The sequence below is a fragment of the Sycon ciliatum genome, chromosome 3, assembly GCF_964019385.1.
Source record: "Sycon ciliatum chromosome 3, ocSycCili1.1, whole genome shotgun sequence".
NCBI lineage: Eukaryota > Metazoa > Porifera > Calcarea > Leucosolenida > Sycettidae > Sycon > Sycon ciliatum.
The window spans coordinates 1,172,575-1,185,519 of record NC_088645.1 but is presented as its reverse complement, the minus strand read 5'-3'; the positions used below and the strand labels follow the sequence as shown (position 1 = coordinate 1,185,519).

Sequence of the window (12,945 nt, the reverse complement as noted above, 5' to 3'; positions counted from 1 at the left end):
CACACATGGTACTCTAATCAGTAATCTCTATGCGACGTGGCATTCTACTTGTTATTCAACGTGACACTCAACCAAGCATTCATTTGTGTGTGTCGCTAAAAGTAAGCGGCGTGCGTCGTTGCACTTGACGTGGCATGCTAAAGTTTGCCTAGTTATATTTCGATCCGTTCTGCGTGTGGATCACTCTTGTCAGATCGTTGTGTTTCAACGGGTTGTGTTTTCTCTTGTCCTCATCCTTGTTGTCTCGAACCATGGCTGCCTTTCGGTCAAAGATATCTGCGCCATGACGGTTCCGCGACTCCCCAGTGAACTGGATGCTTCGGGCATGAAATCTGCCCTTGTGGATCGCCTGATTCAGGCCTGTAGGGTGACGGGGCTGACAACCTATTCACCAGTTCTGTTTTCACCAGTCCCAGTCCAGGACGCGATCTTTGTGTCTCAGCACGCGCGGATCACAATGGAAGGAACGAAATCTGGTGAGCGAGCAGGCAAGATTCCCCCAGAGATCACAGCAGCTGGGAATCCATTTATGGATATTATCTCGTGCCGGTATGCGGTACTTGTTTCGTTCCGTTTAGCCGAAGGTATGATTTCAAACAACTGAACGACGAAATTGAATCGCCGTCGCCTCTTTGCAGTAGTTGCCGATACATCCTTGTCGGAGAGATTGCAACTAGATCTGTCACTCCCTCTGAGTCTCGATAGAGCTCTGGCCCAAGCTCGCGAGAAGGAAACTGTTGACCAGCAACAACCTGGTTGGTGAAAGTTGTGCACCGTCAGACCGCTGTACAGCTTCACACAAAGTAAGTAATAGTTACTAGTATAGTGTACATAGCATGGTTTGAACAACGACATCACTCACACTCTCTGTGTTCGTGAGGCATATGCACTGGAGCTGCATACACGCACTGACTTAGTCGTCGTGTCTCTGATCGTCAGGATGGTATACTGTACTACGCAACCACTACTAGGCACTAGAGAGGTTTTGCAGAGCGAACGCTCGCGCGAATTTTCGTTTGACGTCACGAAAAGCGAAACTTCGTGCGAACGTTCGCAGTTTTGAACGCGAAAGTTGCAGGAAACGCGAAACAAACTTTCGCAGTAATTTTCGCTCTTTGTGGACCGCTGGTCAGCCTGGTGCACGGTGAGCGACCCTCAATCTTCATGTTTGTGCTGGATCTCTACTCTTGGCTTGGTCCGCGAGTGCTAGCTTTCCGATACTTTTGGCAGCCCGTGTTGTTTCATCTCCAGAACCATCTCCGATCTCCTGCTTGCTCGTCTTCTCACTGCTCAGAATCGGTTACATCAACGATGCCTTTTTGAATCTCAAGTGTTGATGCGCAAGGTTACGGCACAAGCCAACCCGGCCCGTTTGTCTGTGGGTCTCCGGCCATGGACAACGTAGTCAAAGAGCTCTCATCTCAGGCCGTGACTCAGCGTACCTGGTGCGCGTGCCGCCACTCGCAACAAACAAATAATCGGATGGAGAACACTTCAGCAGTGATGGAGATCACTGCAGCAAAGTTCGTCCTTCTATTTGGGCACGCTCCCTTTGCTGCACGAGCAATGTTCCGGCGTAGAATGCGGAACACCGGCAAGGAGCTCATCAAGATAATTGTCTTACTGCGAGACATTGGCTGTGTTCACATCTGTGTTGCTTGAACTCTTCGCAGTATCCTCTTTATCACATGCTGTCTCAATACAATAAAGGCCTAGCCAACGAGGGACTTTTTGATCCCCGTCCCTCATACCTGTCTATCCTCTTGGCTCAGTCAAAATCCTGCTCGCTTGGAGCGAGAAACATGCAAACGTTCGCAGTAATGTTCGCTCTTTGTGGACTGTTCGTGCGCGGTGAGCCACCCTCAATCCTCATGTTTGTGCTTGATCTCTACTCATGGCTTGGCGGCGGGTGCTAGCTTTCCTATACTTGTTGCAGCCCGTGTTGCTTCATCTCCGGAACCATCCCCGATCTCCTGCCTGCTCGTCTTCTCGCTGCTCAGAGTCGGTTACATCAACGCGCGATGCCTTTTTGAGTTTCAGGTGTTGATGCGCCAGATTACGGCACAAGCCAACCCGTTTGTCTGTGAGTCTCCGGACATGGACAAGGTAGTCAAAGAGCTCTCGTCTCAGGCCATGACTCAGGGTGCCGTCAGTCGCAACAACAAAATAATCGGATGAAGACCACTTCTCAAACAAGCGAGTGCACGCGAAAATTCCTGGGAGCGAAAAACATGCAAAACACAAATTTCGCGCGAACATTCGCAATAGTTTTCGCAACCCGGAACGCGAAAATCATTGCGAACGTTCGCTCTGCAAAACCTCTCTACTATCTCATTGAGGAGGTGTGCAACATCCAGCCCAGTGTCCAGTGCAGAGCAGTGCAACTGCCATCCTGCCACTTCAACTGCTCATGTTTTGCAGCACAGACAGTATACTGACACAGTGGTCATCCCTACTTTAGTCTGCGCCCACTGACCCAGGCACAGCCCTAACCCTGGCATCAAGCAATCAATTACATCATTGAACTAATAGGTCTACCTGTCATTGCCAGCAACAATCCTTGTTTTGTCAAAGTCAGTTCTGCAACCTCAGGCTGTGCAACTCCACACCAAGTCACTAGTACAGTGGACATAACATTCTTTGAACAGCTGCATCACTGTGTTTGCGAGTCATGTGCACTGGTCCTCTGAGCTGATTGCACAGTGCCATAGCCATGCAAAGTCATCTTGTTGCTGATCACAACCATCTTGTGGCAGTGTGAAACCAGTTACATCCAACCGAGTGCAGTGCACCTTTCAATCCTGTCACTTCCACTGCTCATGCGTTGCAGTACCATACACACAGTGGTCACCCCATCGTTAGTCTGCACCTAGGCACAGCCCTAGCCCGGGCATCAATCAATCTAGTACTACTACTAGTCGGTCTACCTGTCATTGGTGGGTAAGGAACTCCCCCCCCCTCTCTCTCTCACACACACACGCAGTGCATTAATCAATCAAGTACTAGTACTTGTCACTATTGAGGTGCACTACCCAAGTAAGTCAAAGGCTGGCCTATGCCCATGGTGGTGCAGTCTGCTCCAGTTTGGATGAGGGTTAGTACTGTTGCAGATGACACTGATATCCCAACCAAATTGTACAGCCAGCTGTTGACGTGTTGCATGAATTCCGTCCGCCAGCAGATATGCTTGGGCCACTCTTGTGCAACTATCTATGTGGTCTTCCAGTATAACGCTTAACCTATCTAGTTTCTGCCACACTCGACAGGGGTTGCGCCCTCAAGCATGAACTTGCCTGCCTTCTAGGCCAACTCACATTCGCGTCCCACCATCTGCCCTACGCTGCCTGTCTGCCCTTTTCAAGGCCACATCTGAGATATCATCCCACAGAATGCTGCATCTCTCAGCCTCAGCCAAGGATGACCTGAGCTGGTGGCACCAGACTTTGTCAACATATTGAAGGTGGGCACACACCGTTTAGTTCTCTTGTTGTCATTGCACTCGTCCGCACCCTCTACTTATCTGTGTCCAGCAACACTAACTGTTTAGAGCATCATACTTGCCAGTCAACTCCAATGCCGGTGGCTGATGCTCTGTACGGACCAAGTTGGATGCCTTCAGAACCTTTGCTCCCACAGCTGGGGAGCGGCCTGACGCCCAGGTCAAGCTGATCACTGCAGCAAAGTTCGTCCTTCTATTTGGGCACGCTCCCTTTGCTGCACGAGCAATGTTCCGGCGTAGAATGCGGAACACCGGCAAGGAGCTCATCAAGATAATTGTCTTACTGCGAGACATTGGCTGTGTTCACATCTGTGTTGCTTGAACTCTTCGCAGTATCCTCTTTATCACATGCTGTCTCAATACAATAAAGGCCTAGCCAACGAGGGACTTTTTGGTCCCCGTCCCTCATACCTGTCTATCCTCTTGGCTCAGTCAAAATCCTGCTCCGGCAGTGACCTCTCTCTTGGCTCTGCCAAGATTTTGCTCCGCAGTGAACCCTCTCTGACTCCTCTCTTGGCTCCACCAAAATCCTGCTCCGGCAGTGATAATGCAGATTAATGGGTGCACGCAGCTTCGTGCTACCGCTCAAGTTATGCTGCTATGTTTGATAGTGCTGTTGCTGTGTGCTCATGTTATGCTACTGACTACGGTCGTGTGCACTGCACTTCACGGTGACTATGTCGGCCAAACAACATTGTGCATGCACGAGTGACGGTACACTCTACGTGTCATTGAACATGTCACTCAACGTGTGGGCGACGTCCAACGTTTCTTAGTTTATGTGTTTGTGTCTGTGTGTGTGTGTTTATATATGTGTGTCCCATATGGTGCAGTGGTATGCGCAGTCGATTTCCAATCGAGAGGTTGCGGGTTCAACTCCTGATGATTATGGCCGCACACGACTTTCTTCTCTTTCTCATTCTCCTACCTCTTCTTTTATTCTCCTGGGTGGTTACCAACAGCCAGTGTATGCACGACTATGTGGTGTGGTGTGTGTGTAAAAAAAATTAAAAAGAGAAAAAGAAAAAAGAAAAATGAAAATTAGGGATTCACTGGCCAGAAAAATCCACTTTAAAAACAGCTGTGTGCTGGATACCAGGCTAAAAATTAGTGACGGTGAATTCATCAGCCTTGCAAGCTGGTGAATGGTGTAATCCCAGCGCTATCATCACTTCCGCGATGGGTATGTCTGAGGTCTGAGGTGTGTGTGTGTGTGTGTGTGTGTGTGTGTATGTGTGTGTGTGTGTGTGTGTTTTTGTGCCAGCTAGTTCGGCTGGTAGGTAAACTTATGCCTGTTTGTGTTGGGTCTGTTGCCAACAGGCTCGGCTGCCTGAAGGTGTAATGTTGTACCTGCCACCTTTGTTGGTTTCAGGGTTCATATACTTTCTATTTGAAGTATACATACCTGTTAACCATGGACTGCTTCTGGCTAGATTAACCGTCTTGTGTAATCAATGGTGCTTGTGAAGCTTTTATCAGATCCACTCTGATTTAGCCACTCACACTAGTAGCAAATATTACCTTCACTGGGGGCAGGACCCCGGGACGGATACCTGATGCCGTCAATCCTTTTTCTGCACCTTGTCCTCACCCACTTACTGAGGTGTGGTGAGCCCATAAGTGGGATCATTTTCAAGTCCACCAAGAGTTTTAGGGATTTCAGGGGGTGTCGGCCGTTGGGCGGTTCAATAGCCAATTGAGTAATCTTTCTAAGATTCATTTTGAGTCTCTCTCCCCTCTCCCGGGGGGGACTCACGTGATCAGTTTTGGCAGTGAGCAACAAGTCCTACCGTACAGTGTGTGTGTGTGTGTGTGTGTGTGTGCGTGTGTGTGTGTGTGCGTGTGACGGTCAATTCTTCAGCCTTGCAAGCTGTTGAATGGTACAATCCCAGCACAAGTTGCTATGGCTTCTGCCGTAGCATTGCTATCATCGCCTCCGGCGATGGGCATCAAAGGTCAAAGGTGTGCGTGTGTGTGTGTGTGTTTGCGTGCGTGCATGTGTGTGTGCGTGCGAGCGTGTGCGTGCATGCGTGGGTGCGTGTGTGTGTATGTGTGTGTGTGTGTGTTTGTGTATGTGTGTGTGTGTGTGTGTATGTGTGTGTGTGAAGGGGTGTCGCACATGGTACGGTCACTACGGTACTGACCGTACCAATATTTGCCCAAAGCACCCGTGGATCAAGATAATGCACTGATTCAGGCTCTAATTTTCCAAAATTTCGGCTCAGCCACCCTCCTCCACGATTAAATTGTACTTCAGATGGCTGACCGTATCACACTAAATTACCTTCCGACGCCCCTGTGGTGTGTGTGTGTGTGTGTGTGAGAGAGAGAGTGTGTGTGAGTGTGTGTGTGTGTGTGCGCGCGCATGCGTGCGTGCGTGCGCCATATGGTGCAGTGGTATGTGCAGAAAATTTCCAATCGTGAGGTTTTAGGGGTTTTACATCGGGCCCTAGACGACCGCTAAAATGGCCAACCGGACAACAAAGAAGTTGAGGCCAAAGACAATGATTTTATTCCTTGCGCATGCATACCTAAGAAGTGACGTAATAGGAGTCGGGTTGCTACAGTACTCCCCCGCCAGGGGTCGGGAGGAGTGAAGCACGATAAACAAGAAAAAAGAGAGAGAGGGGAAGTGCGGTATGTACAAGGCGGAAAGGAAATACAAAAAAAGGAAATACAAAATATGCACAAGAGAGCGATTTGTGTTTTTGAAATTTGTTGACAACGTGGCAACAAAGACCGAAACCAAAGTCAAAGAGCAGGAAGTGGAGAACAGAGAGATGCATGACAGAGGCGGGTTAACGTGTCAGAGGTGTGTTAACGTGACAGAGGTGGAGGGCATGGCAGAGGCAGAAAGAAAGAAAAGAGGAAACGTACGGGTAACAGAGGAGTGTTATCATGTCAGAGGCGGCTGCATGTTGCAGGCTTGGCGGGGTACCAGCAGGAGCACTGCATTGGGGCGAGGTGTGCCGGTTGAGGTGGGGACTGATGGAGGCGTGCACAGCTCCACTTGTAAGTCCTGTGAGCCACGCAAATGCCGGCGTGCGTGCACTGTTGAGCTGGTACGGACGGTGGAGGTGGTGATGGCAGGATAAAAACTCCGAAGAGTGCATGTCGGGGTCACCAATTTAGGGGTTTTACGTCGGGCCCTAGACGACGGCCACAATGGCCAACCGGACAACAAATAAGTTGAGGCCAAAGAGAGTGATTTTATTCAGGTAGCTATGCAGAAGACGTTACTTCAGTAACGTCTGGCACTAGCCGGGGTCCACACAGCTTTAATTTGGTGTTTGTTTGCTTGTGTGTTTGTGTCACGCCTGGAGCTGTCCCGTATCTGTCCCGTATCTGTGACTACAAAGGCTCTACAGGATTGTACATAACAGCTGGCTACAATATTTGCTGGCTCCGGGTTCTGTCCCGTACCGTCCCGTACAAACAGCTGGCCACAATATTCGTCGTATTATGTATACGACTCCCTGATGTAGAGGGAGATTTGGAAAGAAATAGGGAGACGAGGAGGAATAGAATTTAGAATGGGCGTTAGTTGCCGAATAGATGATAGGATGCGTCAGCAAAAACATACTTTGGAAGAGAGATCCCGTCGTCTCCAAATTAAGCGTGAACGAGCGATTCAGCGCCGGTCACAGGAAACGTCGGAAGAGACATCAGGACAGACATCCCGTCGACTCCAGAACTCCCGTGGTCGGCAGAGTCAGAACCGGTCCCAGGAAACGTCAGGACAGACATGCCGTCGATGCGCAGAAAAACTAAATCTGCAGCCACTTTTGCCGTCGGACAGGATACGTTTTTTAGGAGACTGTAAAGTTATGTAATGTGCTCCACAGGCAATCATGCATTCGGCCGTCCTCATTGGCTAAACAGGTCAATGTATTACTACAAAAAGGCCAGAAAATCCGATTACTGTATTAAAATCAAATAATTTTTGCTGGCGATTTAATTTCGCTGATTTCGTCGCTTGGTGCCAACCGGCCAAAGTAAATCGCAGGCCAAAGTTTGTCATAGAGGCAAATGATGTATCATTGAGCAATGGATGCATGTGAGAGCAAATAATACCGATCGATTTCTTTTTGAAAACTCCAATCGGCCAAAGTTTAATGACGGTGAAAAGTTTCGTTTCTCATCAGCCAAAGTTTCTCATCGGCCAAAATTTGTTGATTTACAGTATCAGGAGATAAAAAGAAAAGGAGGAGCAAACCAAAAGTGGATGAAATTAGAGAAGTAACAATCCGCAATAAATTCTGAAAATACTTTTGCCTAACTAATGTTCCAAAAAAATACTCATATTAAATGCATTCAATGTATGCAACACTTTTTATTTATTTATTTCACCTTCCCGTGGCCAGAGAATATTACCTCCACATCACCATGTTTTTATTTTTGTTTATGTTTTTTCACTCCATTGTCGTGAGTTCCCTTTGGGAACGGATACGAAAATAATAATAATAATAATTTTGGATTGAGTTTCTTTCCTTTCTTCCTCTTCCTTCCCCTATTTCTTGTCCCTTTGGTTTTTGGCTTTTTCCTTTTTTTCACTTTCTTTTTGCTGTCCCACCCATGGAAATATTTCCCGGTGGGTCTGGCTTATCGCCTTCGAAAGAAGTGAATAAAGGAGACATAATAATAAAATAATATTCAAACTGATTGAAACGATTTTGCAATACAATGATGGGGCCAATCAACGGAAAAAAAAACATTTTCATCAGTTCTAATAACATGTGCGATGAGCAAGGCAAAAAAGCATAAAAACATAGCGTAGGGCCCTGCGCTTCCAAGCTCTTTCGTTTCTTGCGCATGCTTGTGTATCAGAAGGTTGCGGGTTCGAATCACGTCGGGGTCACCGAATTAGGGGTTTTATGTCGGGCCCTAGATGACGGCTAAATGGCCAACCGGACAACAAAGAAGTTGAGGCCAATGAGAATGATTTCATTTCTTGCGCATGCTTATGTATGAAGTGACGTAATAGGAGTCAGGTCACTACAAGGTTCCGGGTTCAATTCCTGACGATTATGGTCACACACGTCTTTCTTCTCTTTCTCATTTACCTAGCTCTTTGCTCATTCTCCTGTGTGGTTACCAATAGACAGTGCATGCCACAACATGTGGTGTGGTGTGTGTATGAAAAAAGAAAAAGAAGCAAAAAAGGGTTCACTGGACAGAAAAAGCTACTTCAATCAGCTGTGTGCTGTAGACCAGGCTTAGTGGCGGTCAATTCATCAGCCTTGCAAGCTGCTGAATGGTGTAATACCTGCACAAGTTGTTATGTCTAACATAGCCGTTCGTCATCATCGCTCACACGATGGACATGTCGGAGGCGGAGTCTCAGTGTGTGTGTGGGGGGGGGGGGGGGGCTCACACACGTATGTAAGTGTGTGATTGTGTGTACGATACTCACTCGATTAGAAGACCCTCTCGAATAAAAACCCTCTTGAATAATAGCCCCCCCCCCCCCCTTTTCAAGCACTGTTTAAAAACATCTCTCGAATAGAAGCCCAGACTACTATGCGCGAAGCGTGGGTTGACCAGGTAGTGCCATGTATGTCAATTGCGTAAAAAAACATCTCGTGTATGTTCTTAGTGGTACATGTCCTGGCCAACGTAGTGTGTGAAAACTAACTCGGGCCGAGTTGCTGTGAACATGAAAGTTTTAGAGATTCGATTGGAATACTGGTGTGGAATGAAACAAAACAAAAAACCTCTCGAATAAAAGCCCCTCTTGAATATAAGCCTCATCAAAATTGGTATTAAAAAATACAAGCCCCCCCCCCCGGCTTTTTATCCACTGAGTACTGTATGTGTGTGTGTGTGTGTGTGTGCGTGTTTGTGTGTGTGTGTGTGCGTGTGTGTGTGTGTGTGCGTGTGTGTGCGTGGATGTGTAATAATAAGATAAGTCTCGTTATAAGACATTTTTTATGTCCCAACTTGCCATAGATTATGTAGTAACGGGGGATGACGTGTACACAGTATTGAACTGTTGAAGGACATAGTCATCACAGTGTAGAGTTTTAAATACATTTCGTTTTCATGCAGGTTTTCACTACTGATGGAAACTTCATTACCATGTTCGGATCACTGGGAGGGTCAGATGGTCAGTTCAAGTACCCGCTGTCCATTGCCGAGGATAGGCATGGACACTTCCTGGTCACTGATGAAGTCAACCACCGTGTTCAAGTAAGCTGATTAGTGATTAGTTTGTCTTACCTTTTGCTTCTAGCACTACTTCTGTTGCCAAGATACATAATACCCTGTGGCAAGAGTGTGAAGGTGGAATTGCAATGCCTTTGGCCATTTTAGATTGAGAAGTCTCACCATGTGCTAGACTGGCTAGATGAAAACCTTCTACTGAGGTGGATTGATGACACTCGAGCCATTGCTGAGAGAAATACATTTATTTGTAGCGTGGATATTGTGACAATTAGAAACAAGAAACCAGTGATATACGGTTTCTTTTGGGCCAGGTCAAACACTTTATTGTCGCCCTTCGTACATATCCAGGGGGTTTTAGTGAACAAAAAGCAGCGAAATGAAAGCGATCTCTGGTGGAAGGAGGAGAACATCTTCAACACATCAGCAAACCCTGGACTGTGTGCACAATGAACCCTGTTGCATCTGCACGAACACACCACATAACTGCAGAAGCTGTGGACCAGGTGATGTGAACTATGCCATCAAGGACCGTGTCTATAAAGTTGTGCACTCTTGGGTGGTTTTAAGAGCTCCTGGGTGGCTAAGCACTCCTGGGTGGCTACGCACTCCTGGGTGGCTAAGCACTCCTGGGTGGCTAAGCACTCTTGGGTGGCTATAAGCACTCCTGGGTGGCTAAGCACTCCTGGTTGGCTAAGCACTCCTGGGTGGCTAAGCACTCCTGGGTGGCTAAGCACTCCTGGGTGGCTAAGCACTCCTGGGTGGCTAAGCACTCCTGGGTGGTTAAGCACTCCTGGGTGGCTAAGCACTCCTGGGTGGCTAAGCACTCCTGGGTGGCTAAGCACTCCTGGGTGGCTAAGCACTCCTGGGTGGCTAAGCACTCCTGGGTGGCTAAGCACTCCTGGGTGGCTAAGCACTCCTGGGTGGCTAAGCACTCCTGGGTGGCTAAGCACTCCTGGGTGGCTAAGCACTCCTGGGTGGCTAAGCACTCCTGGGTGGCTAAGCACTCCTGGGTGGTGGGGTTTATTTTATCTATTTTAAAACTACAGTACGAGGCCAAATCAAGGCTTGTGTGTTGCTACTTCAAGTTTCATGCTTTCACAATCATCCGGCAACACTGCCTTCGCGGTGTTGAGCACTGTCAGCACACTGGGTGCATTCTACGATCTCTTCTTTTAAATTACGGACTCTTTGGGGTTTTGTCTTGCTTCTACTTCTTTTTAAGGAGGCTCCACCATAGGAGTAAAAACAAAGGTCCATGGAAATCCTGTTTTTTATGCATAGAATTATGAAGTGATGTCTCCTCTTCACTTTGGTTTAGTTTTTAGGTATGGTCACCGGGCATATAAGAGCGATTCCGGGGCATTTAGTGAGCGTACAATTTTTCTTGATTTTTGGCAAAACAAATGGCAAAAAATCGTTATTTGCCAACAGAAGCCTAGTGTGTTTTGAATGTCATATTTTTTCTTTGGTAAATGCTTCAAGCATCAAATGTGGACAGGTCTAGGGTAAAATATTCTAACTTAGTGCTTTACTGTCATGTGTAGAGCCCCTAGTTTGACATTTCCCGCTTCCGAATTTCATTCGAGTGTCAATTGCAAAAATAATGGTCTTGCCTGCAATATGTTGTCCATCGACTCCCCTATTTTCTTGGTGCTCTGTGTTCCTTGAGCCCCCTAGTTTCCAATCATGAATAGTTTTGATCGTGTCACCAGGCACTTTAGGCCTCTCCCAAACAAAATAGGTAGGGACATGTGGTATTTTCAACCCATTCTGGAAATACCAGTTTGCAGCAATTGAAGGCACTTTTGAAGTAAGCACGACACACAGAGATTGCCACTGGAATCATAGTGTTGTTCTTGTGATAAATTATTAAGCTAATGGCTCTTTCAGCCATACAAGATAATCTGCATCTGGCAAATCATATCCTTCGGCCTTGCGCCGACGATACAGGGCCAAGGTCTACTCCGACCTAGCTGGTTGCTGGACGGGTGCTGCTTGCTCTGGACCAGCTGCCTGGTCACCGTCGCTAGTCTGCAGGGTAGTCGCTGCATCCATCTACTCCTGGAGCTTTGCAGTGACCTTCTTGCACCTTGTGGCCCTGGGCTTAGTGCTCCCCGCACCTTCTGGCTCGGCCAGCAGACTGCAGGCCATTGCGAGAGTGGGCCAGCTTCAGATGGGCCATCAACAGGCCCGACTTGGCCATTTTTAGGCACATGGCATCCGACAGAGCAGACTTTGGTATATGCTGCCGGATCTCTGCAGCACGTGCCTTGCTAGGGCGATCGTACTCGTGCCTGGCTGCAGTGGACTCCACCGTCGATGAGACTCCCAGGAGCTGGTCTGTGGTGAAAGGTGACCAGAGGATGTATACACCACTCATTTGTAACAGGCATAATATGTAGCTCTAAATGTATGGACCACAATATGCATAACATAGCAACAAACACAGCGAAATAAGCTGACAGGAAACGGGAATATTTTTTATGAAGCATAGATAAGTACATGATGGCATTTTTGCTTGCGTTTCATTGCAATAGCCTAAGTTACCTGTGGAGATCTTCACGAGGAGCTTTGACATTGCAAGGACATCTGCTTCAGCATCATGGGCCGAATAGCTGAGGTCGAGCAAAGTCGACGCAAGGCTCTCTTGCCGGTCAGACCTAAAGAAATGAAGAAGCATTGAAAATGTAAACATCAATGAAAGTCTCTTCTGATCAATAAGAGATTGTGAATGCATGGTGTAATGTCATCACATAACTAGTGTTCCGGGAACAAGAAAATGCAAATAGTGTCCAGTACCTCATCCACAGTAATGTGTGTTACATGGATAGGCTGATCGGAATGCAACGAGGCTGTCAGAAAACACGCTGACAGTCCTCTGCAGGTCCTCCACCTTGCCATAGCACGCAGCTGCACCTAGCAGAATATGGCTCTCGTAGGCACGCATATTATGCGCCACCAACACCACAGGCTTGGGAACAGCACTCAGCCACAGAATCAGCTGCTGGAGTGCATCAGCACAAGGTGAGGCCGGAACTGGATTGCCATTCTTTTTCATTATGGTCTTTCCAGCAACAAGACACGTCGACAGCCCAGTGACACCAGTTGTTGCAGCTGAAATCGGGCAGGTAGGCAGAACATAGCTGCTAAATGCCAGGTAACCATGTCGTGCAGCAATCTGGGTAATGGCTGCATCTTGACCGAGACCTGATGCATGACCAGAGAAAGGCACGCAAACATCACTAATAATACGACCTAGCATGATCTCTAATGGTAACTCT

At 47.7% G+C, this 12,945-nt stretch overlaps 1 protein-coding gene across 2 annotated transcripts in view; it reads left to right on the top strand.

Moving 5' to 3' along the window:
* LOC135811199 (E3 ubiquitin-protein ligase TRIM71-like) overlaps positions 1-12,945 on the top strand; it is a 214,801-nt gene that overhangs the window by 187,075 nt on the left and 14,781 nt on the right. For both annotated transcript variants that reach the window (XM_065324394.1, XM_065324393.1), the window contains one exon: positions 9,548-9,688. In XM_065324394.1, coding sequence (XP_065180466.1) covers positions 9,548-9,688 — 141 coding nt within the window. The remainder of the gene's footprint in view (positions 1-9,547; positions 9,689-12,945) is intronic.